This window comes from Ylistrum balloti, unplaced genomic scaffold, assembly GCF_031769215.1.
Source record: "Ylistrum balloti isolate Yb309-2 unplaced genomic scaffold, AGI_CSIRO_Ybal_v1 Utg369772, whole genome shotgun sequence".
Taxonomy (NCBI): domain Eukaryota; kingdom Metazoa; phylum Mollusca; class Bivalvia; order Pectinida; family Pectinidae; genus Ylistrum; species Ylistrum balloti.
Genome location: NW_026781965.1, coordinates 2827208 through 2841897, shown reverse-complemented (window position 1 = coordinate 2841897; position 14690 = coordinate 2827208). Strand labels below are relative to the sequence as shown.

The 14690-nt window shown below is 33.6% G+C and overlaps 2 protein-coding genes across 2 annotated transcripts in view; one reads left to right on the top strand and one right to left on the bottom strand.

Moving 5' to 3' along the window:
• Positions 1-7406, top strand: part of LOC132543844 (long-chain-fatty-acid--CoA ligase 1-like) — a 47857-nt gene extending 40451 nt beyond the window's left edge. Inside the window, exons 15-21 of the mRNA XM_060207359.1 lie at positions 314-386; positions 924-1012; positions 1121-1237; positions 2202-2345; positions 2686-2790; positions 3004-3075; positions 3485-7406. Of these exons, the coding sequence (XP_060063342.1) occupies positions 314-386; positions 924-1012; positions 1121-1237; positions 2202-2345; positions 2686-2790; positions 3004-3075; positions 3485-3622 (738 nt within the window). The 3' untranslated portion in view covers positions 3623-7406. The remainder of the gene's footprint in view (positions 1-313; positions 387-923; positions 1013-1120; positions 1238-2201; positions 2346-2685; positions 2791-3003; positions 3076-3484) is intronic.
• A 3321-nt stretch (positions 7407-10727) lies between these two features.
• LOC132543905 (bifunctional heparan sulfate N-deacetylase/N-sulfotransferase-like) overlaps positions 10728-14690 on the bottom strand; it is a 28900-nt gene continuing 24937 nt past the window's right edge. The window contains exon 12 of the mRNA XM_060207456.1: positions 10728-14292. Coding sequence (XP_060063439.1) covers positions 14076-14292 — 217 coding nt within the window. The 3' untranslated portion in view covers positions 10728-14075. The remainder of the gene's footprint in view (positions 14293-14690) is intronic.

Below are 14690 nucleotides of genomic sequence, written 5' to 3'. Positions count from 1 at the left end.
ACAGGAGTGGTGTCCTTGATCTGTCTGTCCACACATCTGTTACCAAGTTTATATCAGAGTTCGGAAGTCTATAATTCATGAAAGTTCTCATTGTAATATGCTTCCCAATTAGACATAATTTTAAACAAGATTTCAAAATCAAGGTTACTAAATACAGAACAGGGTGATGATCAATCTATTAGAGGGATAATGATTGTCTAGCTATAGACACATATAGGGCCGTGTGTAAAACTCTCCGTGTTCTAGTTTATCTTTTTCAAAGCTTTGTTGACTTTTTCCATCATGTTTATGTTAGACCTATTTCTTTCTACAGATCTTGGAGGGCTATGGTCAGACTGAGTGTCATGCCGTCTGTTCACTGACTGTGGTGGGAGATGCAGATGTTGGTGAGTGTAGTTATACACTAACATATGACTTATTCAGTTGCTAGTCCCACCTGTTAAATAAAACTTCAGTACATGGTATAATTATATCTTCTATCAGTCAGAGTTTAGATCAAATATCTCTCAGAAGTCCTGAATTTAGGGTAAAGTTTTGATATGACTATTATGTGGTGGTATATAGAAGCCAATAAGAAGAGAAAATCTTAATATTGATGATTGAAATTTATATACCACAGAATTGATTTTTTTTGAGCTTCTAAGTGACATGTTAGTGAGAATATAAATATTATGAAATTTACATGACATTTTGATAATTCCTGTATAATATTGCACATTTTTTTCTCATATTATAATTCTTCATTGAGAGATTTTTGAAAAGGTATTGGAAGATATCCTGTTGGAGATGAAATAGCAATGAAGTGCATGCAGAAATTAATTATAACCTTCTAATAATGTTTCTTTAATGTTAGTACAGTTTGATTTCCATTCTTTTTCCTTGTAAGACATTTTTTTGAGAAATACGATGATTTTTAATTGCAGGCCATGTGGGCATACCTATTGCTTGTAACTATCTTAAGGTAGCAGATGTCCCTGATATGAATTACTTTGCCAAGGATGATAAAGGAGAGGTGAGTTTATACGTACACATTGGTAGTAAACTCATTACATTATTAACTGATTTGATTTATTTTGTGTCAAAAGACAGGTCTTAAAATCAGGTTGTTCATCATTGTTAGGTGTGTGTAAAAGGGCCAAACGTGTTTGCTGGGTACTACAAGGATCCAGAAAAGACAAAAGAGGCCGTAGATGATGAAGGATGGCTCCATACTGGGGACATAGGGGAATGGTTACCGGTAAGTTATACTGTGGACTGGTTATCAGTAAGATTTACCACACTGGGGACTGGTTATCAGTAAGTTATACCACACTGGGGACTGGTAATCAGTAAGTTATACCACACTGGGGACTGGTAATCAGTAAGCTATACCACACTGGGGACTGGTAATCAGTAAGCTATACCACACTGGGGACTGGTAATCAGTAAGCTATACCACACTGGGGACTGGTTATCAGTAAGTTATACCACACTGGGGACTGGTCATCAGTAAGTTATTCCACACTGGGGAATGGTTATCAGTAAGCTATACCATACTGGGGATTGGTCATTAGTAAGTTATACCACACTGGGGACTGGTTATCAGTAAGTTATACCAAACTGGGGATTGGTCATTAGTAAGTTATACCACACTGGGGACTGGTTATCAGTAAGTTATACCAAACTGGGGACTGGTCATCAGTAAGTTATTCCACACTGGGGAATGGTTATCAGTAAGCTATACCATACTGGGGATTGGTCATTAGTTAGTTATACCACACTGGGGACTGGTTATCAGTAAGTTATTCCACACTGGGGAATGGTTATCAGTAAGCTATACCATACTGGGGATTGGTCATTAGTTAGTTATACCACACTGGGGACTGGTCATTAGTAAGTTATACCACACTGGGAACTGCTTATCAGGAAGTTATACCACACTGGGGACAAGGTTAATAGAAAGTTACATTGTACATTGATTTTTTTCTGTCAAAGGTGTGAGAAGAAGCAATGAGTAAGCAATTATGTAGGTATGTTATATATGGAATATCCATATCTGGAATTTCATATCCATATCCCATATATATACATATTTTCTCTCAGATCTGGCATATCTACAAATGATATACATTGATAAATAGTACAAGTCATTATAATTGCTAACCTAACTAGGGAGAGATTATCTTTATTTATGTTTTTGTCTTTTTTGTGTTTAATTTTAGAATGGTACACTGAAAATCATTGACAGAAAAAAACATATCTTCAAACTAGCACAAGGGGAATATATAGCTCCTGAGAAGATTGAGAATGTATATGTACGCAGTACAATGGTGGCCCAGATGTTTGTCCATGGTGACAGTCTGAAGGTAATCCTTTCTTAATTTTTCAGGCAAAGTAGAAAATTTCTTTTACTTTGTGAAAAAATAAATATTATTTATTTAGAAATATGAAAATGATTAAAAACTGAAATGTTGATAAAATCAGTAGACTTATCTTAAAATTAATCATTCATACCAGAACAATGCTGTTTATACCAGTATTTCATACTCAAAATGTATTTCATACTGGATTTGACATCTGGTGTACATAACTCCTTATTTGGCACCAGAAATATGTTTTTTCTAACTTGACACTCTCTCTGTGTGACAACTGATTTTTTTGTCTTCTGTTGTGTGACGTTTGATTGACACCGTATGTATTTTTTAGTCATCTCTAGTGGGTGTGGTGGTACCTGACCCAGACACATTCCCACAATTTGCCAAGACCAAGCTAGGTGTGTCAGGTACACTGGAGGAGTTGGCTAAGAACCCGGTAAGTACAAACAGAAAATCACATTACTTCTTGATGAGAATTTTTCTAAGTGATGTATAAAAAAGAAAAATATTTTTGTAATACATCATCATTATGTACATGGTATTTTACATTTCCCTATATGATATATATGATCCAAGAATGTTCAGCGAGACTGAAAACAGAGCACTGCCTTTTTACAGAATAATCTTAATCAATGATTCTTTTTTACAGAAAATCAAGAAAGCAATTTTAGATGATTTATCAGACATTGGTAAACAATCTGGACTCCATTCTTTCGAACAAGTGAGTAGCATGATTCTGACTTGACAAATTGGGACTATTTTTGTGAAATAAGCACTTGGGATATAACTTCTTTTTGGTAAAAATCTTCATGCTGAATTTGTTTAATAGTTCACTTTTCACTTATTGATAATGTACCTGTTGAAGTTGCCAACACTTAAGGAATCAAACATGAATGCTGTAGATTCAAATTGTGAAAATAAATAGTTTCATTTTAGCTTCATTCTTTTAACTAGGTAATAAATGATAACAGTGTAATTATTTGTGTTTGCCAGTAGGGCACATGTTTTGCTTTAGCAATACTCGGTATGCTTATTTCTTTTTGACTTTAAAGAAATTGTGTATACCCAGATATGCAGTTAGATCATTTTAAGTTTTTCTTACATTTTTTGCTTTCATTTTCTATTCACAGGTGAAAGATATATTTGTGTTCCCAGAGTTATTCTCAGTTGAAAATGGACTCTTAACACCAACATTCAAAACAAAAAGAAATGAACTGAAGACGTTCTTCAAAAGTCAGATCGATGAAATGTACAGCAAGCTAACGTGAAAGGATTTCTCTGTTATGTGTAGCTCACATAGGTTGTGTAAGGCTTAGTTCACATATTGTTTATATTGGTTAATCTGTCAGTGAATAAGTGGGTTTGAATGTGGAAATCTGAGGGTACAGTAATCATATGGAGATTGTTTTATCTTGTAGGCTTGTACAAAAGAGAGCCTTCTCTACTTCAGGGCACCAAAACATACTTTGTTCAATCTGCGTAAAGTCTATTTTTAGGGGAAAAAAATGAATATTCTGCAAAACAAAGCTAAAATTAGAAATTTAGAAGAAAATCTAGACATAATAACTCAAATAATTTTAACTTGATTCAAGGATTAAAAAAGAGCAGTGCGGTAAGAAGTGTTTTGTTATTTATTGGATTAAACTGATGTTGTGTTTCCAACATAGGAAGGCTTTTTTTAATCAACAATGCACAAGGTCAAAAGAAATAAATATCAATCAAAATTTTATGTTGTTCCCTGCATATTCTAAAATTCTCCACAGAATTCTCAAGAAATGGGGATGTTTTATTAAAGAGTTTATTTGAGGGGTTTGTAGCATAAAATACTATCAGCTGAAGGAAATAGATGGAGTTTATATAGAATAAACCTTATGCAAATAGCAATGTCACTGAGCCATGGAGTGCAAGTATGGATCGACCAATGGTCTAGTATGTGATGACTGTTGGTCATATGATAGGTCATTGGTAATGTGAGGATGAGACAGCTATTAAGAATGTGAGTATGTGATGGTCATTGTGTGAGTATGAGATAATGATAATATGAGTATGAGAAAGCTTTTGGTATTTGTTATGTGAGTATGTGACAAACTATGTCGTGAACTGAGGAGACCAGACTACATTGTAGCTGTATACACATATCTATGAGAGAAAAACATTGATGTTATGACTGAATTTTATAATGGTAAAAAAAAAACCTGGTATGTTCTACTTTGGTGAATGAGGAGATTGATACAGATTAAACTAATACATCATTTACTAAACTGCCTGGACATTGCAAGTCACATATGATTTTAGCAGGTACATGTATTCAGTACAATTCTGAACACTGTCGGTGGACAGTGTATTACATTAGTGAATACTAATATATATGTACATTGTATTACATTACAATTGTGTATGTGGACAGTATCTTTTTTATTACTGAACACTTAAATGTTGGAAGTGTATTACATTGCTGTACAATTGTGTATGTGGACAGTGTATTACATTACTGTACAACATTACAGAGTTTGTAGACAATGTTTGCAGACAGTTAAATACTTTAGATGAGAATTAAACAGTAACTGATTTGTTATTAGCTGTCCATAGTCATACATATTCCAACATCAAAAGAAAAAAATGAGTGTTAAATTTATACAAGGTACTCAATTACCAATCTTGAATTTTCTTTAAAATAACCCAGATTATTTCACTGTAATATTTTCAAGTCCCCTAAACTTTTGATACCAACACACTTATAACTAAACTAGCAATACTGAAGTATGATAATTCCTGGAGTACTGACAGCTCAGATACCAGTGGTTATGCATCTGATCTGACATGAAATAGAGAAAAAAGTAGGTCAATATGAGTTAGGATGGAAGTTTTGGGTTTAATAACATACTTTGTTGATAATGTTTGTGTTATGTAAACTTACCAAACAAAAACTGTTCATGGTTAGTTCAATGATCAAGTCAATTCAACCATCAAGACTAGTAGTGATTTGCAGGAGAAATTGACTGATGGATGGACAACATGGGCTGAAAACTAGAATTATCTATGATGAGTTTATCTACCTCTGATAGTAAAATGTCAAAATACTTATATTTCGAAACACTTTTCACTAAAGAGAGATAACTCTGTTTTGATATTTTCAAAAATAAAAAGACATTAACCATATGAAATGTGAATTATGATATTGTTCATATCAAAAAGTTTAAACAAACCCTGTGAAACTTCAATTTAAATTTTCCTTGTCAACTTGGATTTGCCCCTCCCCACACTACCCCTCTTTTTTTTTTTTTTTTAAAGAGGATAATAAATTTAAAGTTCAGACAAAATGTAGTTTTGAATTAATTCTTTAGTGTACATATATATGTCTTCTCATCATTTAGCATTGTGCTGTTTAAGAAAATTGTATTATATAGTTTTAAATGAAATTATATTATACCTGTTTATTGAAATATATTAGAGAAATACAACATTCCAGCTGTATACAATATTGTAACAGATGGATCAAGTTAAACAAGACAGTGTCAGGTGTTTACCTTCAGGTAATCATTCCACCCAAGCACAACAACATACATAAATAAGCATCAGTTTATTCATTTTATTATCTGTAAAATATACTGGAATCATCACTGAATCATTTAAGAGGTTTTATAGTAAATGGACAGACTTGATGAACATTGTTTGTCATGGCTTATTCTTAAACTAATACTTCTTTCTGAATATCAAAAAACCAATGTTTTCATCCCTGACAAAGATATTTTGTGCTGTGATTATGTTAAGTGTACTACCATTCATACTAATTTTATCTTGGGAGTAAAAAATATGACATGAGCTATCCCTGTGTGACATAGGTTGTCCCTGTATGACTTAGGCCATCCTTATATGGTAAAGGCCATCCCTGAATGACACGAGCTATCCCTGTGTAACAGGCCATCCCTGTGTGACATAGGTTGTCCCTGTATGACTAAGGCCATCCTTATATGGTATAGGCCATCCCTGTATGACCTGAGCTATCCCTGTATGACATGAGCTATCCCTGTGTAACAGGCCATCCTTTGTGTGACAGACTATCCCTGTATGATACTGGCAATCCCTAAATGACATGAGCTACTCCTGTGTGACGTAAGTAATCCCTGCATAGCATAGGCCCCTACCTTGGCCTGTTCATGTGTAATAACTACAAACCATGAATTTCAGTGAAGATCATATGACATTGCAATCAGTTTGTATGTAAGGGGGATTCTAAATTGGGTATATCACTCTGTTACTGCTGTTACGTCACATGTTCATCTATCATAATCAGCTGAGAGAACAAATGTGGACCATTTCACAATGACCAGCAAAACATAGTCAAAATAGTCTATTTCTTCACATGTATGGCAGATACCTGATGACTGGAAAGGAATTTTTGTTACCCTGGACCATAATTTGTCTCACTTTTACTTGTTTATACCTTGTTATCTTTGTCTTAGATAGCACGATTCTGCTGTCAATCAATAGGTAGACATTGATTTCAAGAAGGAACCATTTTAATCAGAATGCTGTCAGTTTTAACAAGTGTTAAAACACCTTTTAGGGAGATATATGATAATGACACAGCATGGGTTAGAATTATGAAAACCTTTCACATATTATATGTTCCAACAATTGGTACATACAACGAAATGCCTTTAAGATTAAGAAGTTTGTCTGTGGTTGAATTTATTTGTGTTTTCAGTGCTTTACAAGGGTTTGATGTGAATCAAATACTCATTTGAATTGTGGTAACATCATTAGAAAAATGTACTGATACAAATGTGTACTGAAAATAATTTATAGTTTTGTTCCAATTTTTACTGGTTTAAATGTTTATGAAAGAATCAACTTTTTGAATATTCTTATTAATTTTTTGTAGCAAAATTAAAAGTGCACTGGGACATTATGGTCAGACGTTTGATAGAATGTAAATAAAATAAGTTACAGAAAAAGTCCTCAGTTCAATCATTTATATTCATTAAATTGATTCTTGAATAAAAAAAACTCTTAATTTGTTGCTCTAACTTTTCATCATTTTCCTTTCAAGCAGAAACTAATAAAAAAAATAATAAAATTTCATTACAAACTTTTTGTTGTTATATTTCATTTTTCCAGTTATTCAGATTCTTCAGAATTGACCATGAACAAAGCATATATGATGAATATACTCTGGTATGCACAGATAACTAAAAAAGTTCCATCTCAATCAAATCTCCTTCCCACTTTACAGTACAGGACCTCAAAGATCCTCATGTGGAAAATGTATTGGAAATAATACCCAGAAACTGTTTTGTTCTTGTGTCAGAATACAGATCACAGTGACCTACTTGCCACACATGGCACACGCTTTACAAAAAATGTACAAAAGAATCATATTCTGTACATGAAATAATAGAAGAGATATGCTCCCAAATTAAAATGGAATAAGGCTATGGCTTGTGGAAGGAAAAGGTTGGATCTCATTTACTTGCTAATTGACCCTAGATCAAAAGTCAGGAGGTCAGAGCACAAATTAATTGGTATGTAACCATACACCTGCAATAGTTAACAAAATACTGATGGTCATACATGAAGTAATGACTAAGATGTGTAACAAAAATGTATTTTTTGTATTTGGGTCAAAATAATCACAGGTATGGAACATGCACATAAGTACCAAATTTGATGTCCATACACGACAACCGTCGTAAACCCATGAGACTGGGACACAGAAAAGCCTTGTGGGTTTCTGACAATCATGCCTAAAAAAGTAGGTGAAGTGTATGTAGTCTTGAAACCTTTCAATTAACATTATTTGCCTTATTTTTGTGTGCGACACAACACCTCATGTTGTACTTATAGTGGACGAGAAATTTTCTGGAAACTGTTTCACCGAGGTTCAACTCACATTACTTCAATTTGGTATGCCACTCAGTACCTTCAAAATAGTGCATAATATATAATCCAGTAACAGCTCAATGGATGGACCTTCAGGACCTGTACAAACATTGTGAAATGTAAAGCTTCAAATTTTCAATATGTTCGTACTGGTTGTACAGGTTGTCAAAACTACAGAAGTCAACAACACTGTTAAAGTTATTTCATCGGTTTTATTTTAGTTTTACTTGTACATAATATAAAAGGTAAAACAATTTTGGCATGCATGTTTTAACACAAAATGAACAACTTAAAAATGGTTAGCTGTCTATGAAATTACCAAATATATACAAAAAAGGGCAGCTCACCTAAATACTGAGTTGTATTCACTATCAACCATATAGGCAGAGTTTTCATAATTTACCAGGTACACAATATATAACTTACAACAACATTGTCTGGCATTCATAAACAATACATTTAAAATTTCATTCTATATATTTTTTAAAAACTTAACATTCTAGTGTAAATCCTTTTGAACAGTTAGTATTTTGAACTTGAACAATGATAAAGCTGAAAATATTTCTAAAATGATAATTTGGAAAAAAACAAAAATAATAATCTAAATGTATTTAAGTACTTTCATTATCAACAGTTAATCTTTGGTGAACAATAATAGATTTGAAAACATTTTAAAATGAATTATCTGACAAACAAGCACTATGTTATTGTCTTAACTTTTTTACTGACAATCTTTGGTGAGAATTTTTTTGGTTATTCTGCAGGATCAAAAACCAAAATATGTTGCAGAATCTTAGAGTATAATCGTGGAAAAATATCTGAACGGCTAAAGCACATTGTAAAAAGAGGCATAAGACGGTATTTCCCCTTAACTGCTAATATATAATTCTATACACTACTATAGAAACTTGTGTTAGATATTGGTCCTCTATGTAAAGATGAATGCTTTATAATAACACTGGCCTTAGCTAATGTCTTTGTAATCAATGAGTATTATCTTTCCAATACAATGTAACAACTGTAGCAATGGTTGATATTAATTCTAGCTGTATTTACCCTAAACTAACCTTTTGATCTACGAATGATGCTTATATACATGCGGAAGAATTTGGAAATCAAATATAGTTAAAAATATTTCCATTTTTTTACCTTGTAACATTGATACAGCACATGTATATTGGTTCATATATGAAAAAAACAGATCTAACATATTGCTGTATGACTTGTCAAGTTGATCAATATAATTTTGAAAAATTGGTGACTTCACTGCACAAACCTGTAAGGAAGGGTCATTGGCAAACGCATACAAATCAGATGCAATATCAAAGTCTGACACATACATGCATATTTTTCTATGGATTTAACATCAACAACACTTAGTCCATGTAGAGATTACAAGATTATCTCCCTTGACACTTTCAAGCTCAGAATTAGATGCAGCTTAAACACAATTGATATCCTACACAATAGGATTCATCGTTGCTAAATAAGAAGGTTGTCTTCAAATTCACAAACAAATAGTCATTACATTTAACATTTTCATATAATGATTTTATTCCAATTACATTGGGACGTGCTCTTTGGTTGAATAATGCAATCTGACACCAATAATTACAGGTATATATACAGCCTATAGACAGACAATCCTCACACCATCACTGTCACACAAATCACACTATATAAATAACTACTACCTTAAAACAGGTAACTTCTACATAAATAGCACTGACATGCATGCACATTTTATCTGACTGATTATTGACATCATGGATGCATATACTTCGTCAGTCAAATTCTGTTACACTAGAACCTGAATGAAAAAAATAATAGATCCACTATGATTCAATGTTTGTAACCATACACTATGACACATTTAAAACATCACAACCTGGTGCGATCATGTGATATGCCACATGACGGATACTGCAATATAAAAATAAAACAATTTCATGAATCAAATAGATGATGTACACATCAAAGTCCACATTCTGGCAGTCGAAAAACTTTTTACATATCTCCATCATTTTCCCTACAGATACTTCCATGTCTCTCCACCATTATGATACATGTTCCTGTAAAACTAATTTCCTCCTCCCCGCCAATACATGTTCCTGTAAAATTAATTTCCTCCTCCCCGCCAATACATGTTCCTGTAAAATTAATTTCCTCCTCCCCGCCAATACATGTCCCTGTAAAATTAATTTCCTCCTCCCTGCCAATACATGTCCCTGTAAAATTAATTTCCTCCTCCCCGCCAATACATGTCCCTGTAAAATTAATTTCCTCCTCCCCGCCAATACATGTTCCTGTAAAATTAATTTCCTCCTCCCTGCCAATACATGTCCCTGTAAAATTAATTTCCTCCTCCCTGCCAATACATGTCCCTGTAAAATTAATTTCCTCCTCCCTGCCAATACATGTCCCTGTAAAATTAATTTCCTCCTCCACACCAATACACGTCCCTGTAAAATTAATTTCCTCCTCCCCGCCAATACATGTTCCTGTAAGATTAATTTCCTCCTCCCCACCAATACACGTCCCTGTACAATTAATTTCCTCCTTCCTGCCAATACATGTCCCTTTAAAATTAATTTCCTCCTCCCTGCCAATACATGTCCCTGTAAAATTAATTTTGTCCTCCCTGCCAATACATGTCCCTGTAAGATTAATTTCCCTCCCCACCAATACATGTCCCTGTAAGATTAATTTCCCTCCCCACCAATACATGTCCCTGTATACTTAATTTCCTCTTCCAACCAAGACATGTCCCTGTAAGATTAATTTCCTCTTCCATGCCTATACATGTCCCTATGATATTTTCAATATAGCTTTCCCATCACACTGATCTTTATGAATGAAAGTACTAGATCTACCCAAAACTTCAGAGAAAGATGGCACAGTTAAAATTGAAGAATTCCAGTAAAACTAAACTTATTGATTAAATACCAATGCCAAAAAAGGTGTTATAAGCATAAAAACTGATGTTTGCTTACACAATGAATACTGTGACTATTATCATTAGCATACAAGAGGGTCGAAGATATGATCAAAATACAAAATAAAATCAGATATTTTCCATAAATATATAAAACTTTCAATTCACAAATTAAAAACATATAATAAACAGAAGACAAAAATTGTTCAGCCATCCTTTCTACCACACAAAACAATCCAATATTATTGAAATCCAATATTCAATCTTTTCACTTTGATATGTATAGCAATCTTATTTGATTAAGATTAAATAGAATTACATCATCTCATTCAACATGAAGTCCAGCAAGGCAGGCTTTATACCAATAACAGATCGACACACACCCATTTTATTGCTATAGATATCAAGCATTATGTGCTGCTCAGAAAGCAATCCCCCCAGAAACCCATCTGTTTCAGCCAGGAAGAGCAGGAAAATACCCACTAATAAATACTGCAAATTTGTAAAAAAAACAAATTGAAGATCAAGATATTTACCTGACTGGCTTTCCAACATCGTCATTTTTAGGAAGCAGCTTATCGCCGGTATATATTTCATTATTAATATTATAATTCAGTCTGTCTCAATTCTAAATTCAATGCATAAAGTTCTGGCCATAGATTACATCACTTGAGAAAATTGCTTACTGAAGAATATTTACAAGGTTAACAAATATATATCTACACAGTAGACAAATATAGGTAATCAAAGTATTAGCTAATGTGGTGTCACCCTAAAATAAAAACATTTAAATCCATGATGATGACCTGTTTATGATAAAAGTAGGTACTGTATACATACTGTATACGTCAACATAACACTGTTCACAAGCAGAACTCTAGGACAAAAAATATATCAACTACATAGTACTAGTAATATCTAGAACTCAACACATGATATAACATCCTGAGTACAATACATAGAGGTTAACAATATATCAACTCCAATCATTGGACAGACTTTTCACACTTCTGCACAAAATCTGAACAAAATAGCAGTGTCTAGGAAGTTAACAAATTAAGTGTGACTATAGCCTAGTAAGGCCCATCTCATTCTCCACCAAATCTTCCATGATTAATGACTTAGTAAACAAATCAATTCTACAGCTAATGACATAATGAACGATTCTACAGCTTAATATTCTACAGCTAATGATGAAGGTAGGTATTCCAAGAATGCTAACAAATTTAGTATTTCACAGACACTAATAGAGTGTAGTATTTCACACATGCTAACAGGTTTTTATATTCCACTGCTACAAACAACAAATAATATCCCAAAGGTAATAACTGGGTAGAAAATTTTACTGATCCTGACAGAATTAGATACTCCACAGATAATAGCAGGATTTAATATTTCACAGATACTGAAGGGGTTAAATATTCCACTGACACAAACATCATTTGGCATCCCAAAGATACTGACTGGGTTGAATATTCCACAGAAACTCACATGGTTGAATAGTGCACTGATACTAACAAGGTTGAATAGTCCAAATGTACTAATTGCATTGAATATTCCACAGATACCAACATGGTTGAATTGTCGACAGATACTGACAGGGTTAAACAGTCTACTGATACAGACATGGTTTGATATTCTAAAAAGGTACAAACAGGGTGGAAAAGTCTACAGATACTAATGTGGTTGAAAAGTCCAGTGATAATAACAGGGTTTGGTTTTAAGGAAATGGTGTTTATTTCAACAATTCAATCAGCTGAGGTATTCCTTCTGAAAATTCTGACGAATTATCGAGAAAAGTGCAGAATAATCATACATAGAGCTGCAAGGTCAACAAGAACACCAAGTCTGGATAAATATCAAACTGTGACAGCTTAGCACTAATTAATGGTGCAGATATGTGTCAGGGTCATCTAAGGAGTACACATTTCTACAGGGTATTTACAGTATAACGTACCTGTGGATATGTGTCAGGGTTGTCTTGGGGGTACACATTTCTACAGGGTATTTACAGTATAACGTACCTGTGGATATGTGTCAGGGTTATCTTGGGAGTACACATATCTACAGGGTATTTACAGTATAACGTACCTGTGGATATGTGTCAGGGTTATCTTGGGAGTACACATATCTACAGGGTATTTACAGTATAACGTACCTGTGGATATGTGTCTGGGCTATCTTGGGAGTACACATTTCTACAGGGTATTTACAGTATAACGTACCTCTGGATATGTGTCATGATGTTCTCTGGAGTACACAAAGCTAAAGGGTATTCAAAGTATGACCAACTAAACAGACCAGGATCATCTTCATTGTTCGTAGCATATCAACATTAGCATATTACCCGTATTACATTGAAATAAAAACATTACCAACTGCCCCTTGCTTTACAATACAATAACCAAGCAAGGGTTTACAATAGTTCAGTATTATGCAGTAATTGCAAATAACCCAGCACCAAAGCAAATGAGACATGATTTGTTTGAAGTAATACAGTTGTTACTTATGTGAAGTCTTTACAATAAGTCACACATGAATGGGTATTTGTTAATTATACATATCAAAAAGCAACGATTTATTCACATGACTAATCACAGAAATCATACATTGAAAATGCTTCATGGTTGAATGAAAACTGAAAACTGAGATCTGTGAGGTATGATCCAATATGATTTATACTATCCTGATTGGTGATCTAAACCATTTACAGTGTGAAGTCACTTTTAAGCAGTAGGAACAAAACTTGTACCCAAAACATTGAAGAATAACTAAAAGTATCAGACAACATGGCGCCACACTTTGTCGGAACATAACTAATCATTCTAACATTGATGTTTATATGAGTTTGAGCATTAGTACACAGTGTTGACACAACTACTGGCTCCTTTATTTCATGTCCGTCAATGACTCAGCTCCTCTTCTAACCAATCCGGTATGCGGTATTGATTTTTCTTGAGAAACTTTGATAATGCAACATTATGTTTTCTGTAAAACTGTTTGAGGTAGTCTGTCACCTCCCTGTTCATGTTTGGGTAGAGACGTCCCTTTCCTCGACCCAAGCATTTATTTTTGTCCTCTGACAATATCTGACAGTAAAATCCTTTCTTTGGATCAAACCTGTGAAAGACAATGACAACAATGATGACTTGTTATATTTTTTAACTGCTACTGCCAATATGCCCAGATGACCAAAATACTACTTATTGAAAGGCACGAGGTAGGGATGAATACTATACAATGAAATTAGAATTACCGTAAATTTGCGGGTATAGTGCGCAGGTACTACATGACCGACGACTTTTACATATAACTATGTGAATCTTTTATATGCATTATATATATAGGTGGCCTTATAACCATTGTGAGGCATGAACTTATTGTCAAATACATAGGCTACATGTACCATAACATTTATCTTAAAAAATATATAAAATTGATGAATGTACACTTTACAAAGATTGAACCAAAGTAAAGAAATGTTTGTATGTATTTTATGGTTTTACAATAATGTGAAA